The 1,599-nt window shown below is 39.8% G+C and overlaps 1 protein-coding gene across 1 annotated transcript in view; it reads left to right on the top strand.

Annotated features, from left to right (window-relative positions):
- The window catches only part of LOC111258837 (5-hydroxytryptamine receptor), a 47,015-nt gene that overhangs the window by 22,532 nt on the left and 22,884 nt on the right, over positions 1-1,599 (top strand). Inside the window, exon 3 of the mRNA XM_086967609.1 lies at positions 324-470. Within this exon, the coding sequence (XP_086823735.1) occupies positions 324-470 (147 nt within the window). The remainder of the gene's footprint in view (positions 1-323; positions 471-1,599) is intronic.

Raw genomic sequence — 1,599 nt, 5'->3', positions numbered from 1 at the left:
TATGACGTGTACGAACAAGGTTTTATTTAACTATAGCGCCACCCGAGCCCACTGTTATATGACCAGCACATTCCAAGCAACTAAATATGGCCGATTAGTAATTTTTCTTACTCAATTTTCGGTTGATGTTTTGTTACTATAATTACGTATGCAGAAGAGACTTGTAACCGCGAAAAACAATCCATTCTCTCTATTGAAAAGAGCCGTAATACTTCAACGTCTAAGTAGTTTCTTTTTCATTAGTATTATACTTATACTAGCTAGAATACAATCCAAGTGAAGCATTAACTATAGAATCTAAATGCTGAACGATTCTGGCGCAGGTAATGGAGTTGTTTGGGGATCCACTCCCAGGGAATACGGCGCTGTTGTTGGGTCTTGCAATTGTGCTTGGCCTGATTATCGTGGCCACAGTGATAGGAAACATCTTCGTTATTGCGGCTATCATAATAGACCGAAATCTGCGGACGGTAAGTTTGTTTTAGCATTGTTTACTATTTTCAAATTGAGTTAAGTAAGTACTCCCCCTTTCCTGCAATTATCAGCGAGCATATCTGGCAAACTTTGAAGTTGGATACGTTTTGAATTAAGTGGGTTAGAATAATGATTTGATAAGTATTAGAAACACTCTCCTTTATTTTTTAAATACTTGTTCCAGCGCTCTGGCAGCTTCTGGACAGCCATATACTTGCTATTCACGTTCCCGTACGTAATACTTCTATCTGTAGTTTCTCAAAGCAAATAAATAGTAAGATATGCTGCTCTCTTAAGGAATGGGTACGATACGAATATGGTAGTCCCATGGATTTCGATCGAATTGAAACCAACGTTACATACTCCTTTGCTCAACCTGAAAAGTAACTGAGGCACGGCGAGGGCGTCTGTTGGCGGATGGAGATGGTTGTCGTCAAGTGACCAAACTACGTGCTTTCCATTGCCGTGCGTACGATCTATGTGTTTCTTGAGAAACTTGAGAGAGCGAGCTGCATTTATGGTCTCATCTTGGGCGATCTTTCGGTATACTATATATCCTGTTTGCAGCAGGTACTACGATCGTCTCATGCCCGAACCTACTCGATGCTGTTATCCTAGATTTTTTCCATACGCATTTCCTACTTGTTTGCAGTCAACTCACAGGAGACCTATTTTTTTTTAACTGAGTCTCCGCATTTACAGTATGTGGGTTATACTTTGCCAATGCTTTTTTGGCTTTTGGCACGAAACTATGCATTCGTGAAGCCCCTTGACTTTAATACGTGCTCATTGCAGGTTTTCAACACTACAATCTCCGTTATTGGAATTATTGCACCATTAAAATAATAAACGTTTGTTTAAGTTTTTTTTATCTAATGTCCTAATTAGGTTCCGATGAATCTTCGCACTGTTGTAGCTTTCGGGGACAAAAGCGTGATTTTTGAGCGTTGATTTTCCAGACTAGAAGATATTTTTCCCCAATTCCAGGAGCCCAATTTTGCTGGAGTAAGCTCAGCGGGTTTTTTTGACAAGTTTCTCGAAGACCGAGGCATTAAGATACCAAGTTTCGTAGTTCAAAAATGATTCAATTTCAAGGTTCGCCGATTCGCTTGTAATGGCTCATAT

The sequence above is a fragment of the Varroa jacobsoni genome, unplaced genomic scaffold (assembly GCF_002532875.2).
Source record: "Varroa jacobsoni isolate VJ856 unplaced genomic scaffold, vjacob_1.0 scaffold_268, whole genome shotgun sequence".
Classification (NCBI taxonomy): Eukaryota; Metazoa; Arthropoda; class Arachnida; order Mesostigmata; family Varroidae; genus Varroa; species Varroa jacobsoni.
The sequence above is the reverse complement of the archived record's forward strand: the minus strand, read 5'-3'. Positions and strand labels throughout refer to the sequence as shown.